The 2,126-nt window shown below is 40.6% G+C and overlaps 1 protein-coding gene across 1 annotated transcript in view; it reads right to left on the minus strand.

Moving 5' to 3' along the window:
- Nucleotides 1–2,126, minus strand: part of DOPEY2 (dopey family member 2) — a 96,158-nt gene that overhangs the window by 10,024 nt on the left and 84,008 nt on the right. The window contains exon 31 of the mRNA XM_023533892.1: nt 1,309–1,437. Coding sequence (XP_023389660.1) covers nt 1,309–1,437 — 129 coding nt within the window. The remainder of the gene's footprint in view (nt 1–1,308; nt 1,438–2,126) is intronic.

Here is a 2,126-nt window from a genome sequence, read left to right on the forward strand (position 1 = left end):
GTCCAAAGTGTTCAAGACATTATGGTGTGAAAACTTGTGTTTCACATGTTGAAATTATGTCAGTTGAAGTATAAAGGTTACTTTATTGCATATATAAAATATCATTTTATATAACTGTGAAAGTCGTTAAGTGTTCTGAAATAAAACCACTAAGATCTGTCAGTAGTTAATCAAGTGGGGAAGCGGGCTGACAATTACCGTCGAGAATCGTGATGACCTTAAGAACAGCACAGGCTTTGTGAACTGACAGCTATTTAAAAAAAAAAATTTTTAAGAGCACAGTAAGAGATTTATTTCATAATTCTACCTGGAAACAACCCAAGTGCCTTTCCACTGGTGAACTGGTAAATCACAGGATAGAATATTATTTAGAAATAAGAAGAACTGGCTACTGATGAATACCATAGAATGGAAGACTCTCTCATACATTATGCCAAATCAAAGAGGCCATACACCATCTAATTACATTGATATGGCATTCTGGAAGAGACGAGACCACCTGAACAGGAAGCAGTTTCGTGGTTGCCAGGGGCCCTTCTAGGGGCACGAGGGAGAGTCCTGGGGTGATGGAAATGTTCTATGTCCTGACTCCACAGTTATGTGACTCTGTGTTTACAAAAATTCGTGAAACTGTGTGACCTAAGGGTGACTTTTACTGTACGTAAATTACACCTTAATAAACCTGACTCCCCAAAAGAGGACTTGCACCATAATTCTAATATTTGTAAAACTGTTTGTTACACTAGTCTTCGTAATAGTAAACAAAAAATCCTTTAAGAACTGTATGAATTTTATTTGATTCCATGTAGGCTATGAGTCTTAAGGAAAAAAACATTCCTGTTTGAGCATTGTTTCATATCTTGGAGGAGAGTGAATTAAAACAATGTCCACTTTGCCAAATCAACATTTTATGAGGAGGAAAAAAAAAAAAAACCTTCAAAATCATGTACAATATCCACAATAGTTCATTTTTGAGGGAGACAAACAACAAAGTGAGTATGAAGAAGAGAAAAAACTGTTAGGGAAAAATTAGGTATGTCTCCAAAATCTCGCCCTTCGCTGGCCTCAGTGAGTTAGGACTGCAGGAGGAATCCGGCAGAAGGCAGTGCTGAGAAGGTATCATCGGAGTTTAAAAAATTACCTAATACAAACTAATAGCATGATAACAACTGATTTTTAAAATAAAAGTTTCAGATTTGCCATCGCATTTCCTCAGTTCTTCCCCAATCGGCCCCGCTGAGTGCTCATTTATAACGCTCGGCCATTCTGCCGCAGCCACTCAGGGGCCTGTGGGGGTGGCCGTCTTACCTTGTATGAGAGGGAGGTAAAGGTGGTACTGATCCAGTTCGCCACTGAAGACGGCGAACGCCTGGCGCTTGAGCAGCATGGCTTTCTGCTCAAAGCTCGAGAACAGTTTGAGAGAGCTGCTCGGCATGTCTAGAACGAACGCAGAAAACACGTTCCATTCAGTGAGGAAACGACTCTTGGAGGTAAGGGACGGGGCAGTCACGCTGCTGGAAGGCCTGTGTCCCTGGGGAAAAACCGTGATCTTGACCACGTAAGGGCATGGGGTTATTATCTGCATATTTACTGGTAAAAATACTTATTCCTTTAATGATACTGAACGACAGGGTATTAGAAGAGGATCTGAGGTACAGTAACGCACTCTTAAAATCATAGTAAACTTATCATGACCTTCAAAAGTACCTCCCCACTACGGAGCACTAGAGAAGGTGGGTAAGCATTCTCGTCACTATGTTGGAACCGGAAGGCCTCATTCGTTTAGTCCTGATACATCGCGCAAGTCACATTACAGTCTGCAGCTTAGGTGGCACCACAAGGATTTGAGCAGGGTTCTGAAACACGTGGCCAGAGCTAATGATGATGGCGCCGGTCCCTTAAAGTGTGACCCACGTGCTAGTACCAGAACTTACTCATTAAATCTTTAAACATTGTTTTCTCATGAGTCAGAAGATGGTCAATAATGGACTTCCAACTGGATAATAAAAAAAGCAAAATTAATTAAGTATGCAAAGGATGACAATGATTAAAAGTATCAAGGACACTCCCCTTTAGTATCTATTAAAAATGACTCTCTGAAAAGCAGTTAGTGGAACAAATAGTTT

Source organism: Pteropus vampyrus, unplaced genomic scaffold (genome assembly GCF_000151845.1).
Source record: "Pteropus vampyrus isolate Shadow unplaced genomic scaffold, Pvam_2.0 Scaffold114, whole genome shotgun sequence".
Classification (NCBI taxonomy): Eukaryota; Metazoa; Chordata; class Mammalia; order Chiroptera; family Pteropodidae; genus Pteropus; species Pteropus vampyrus.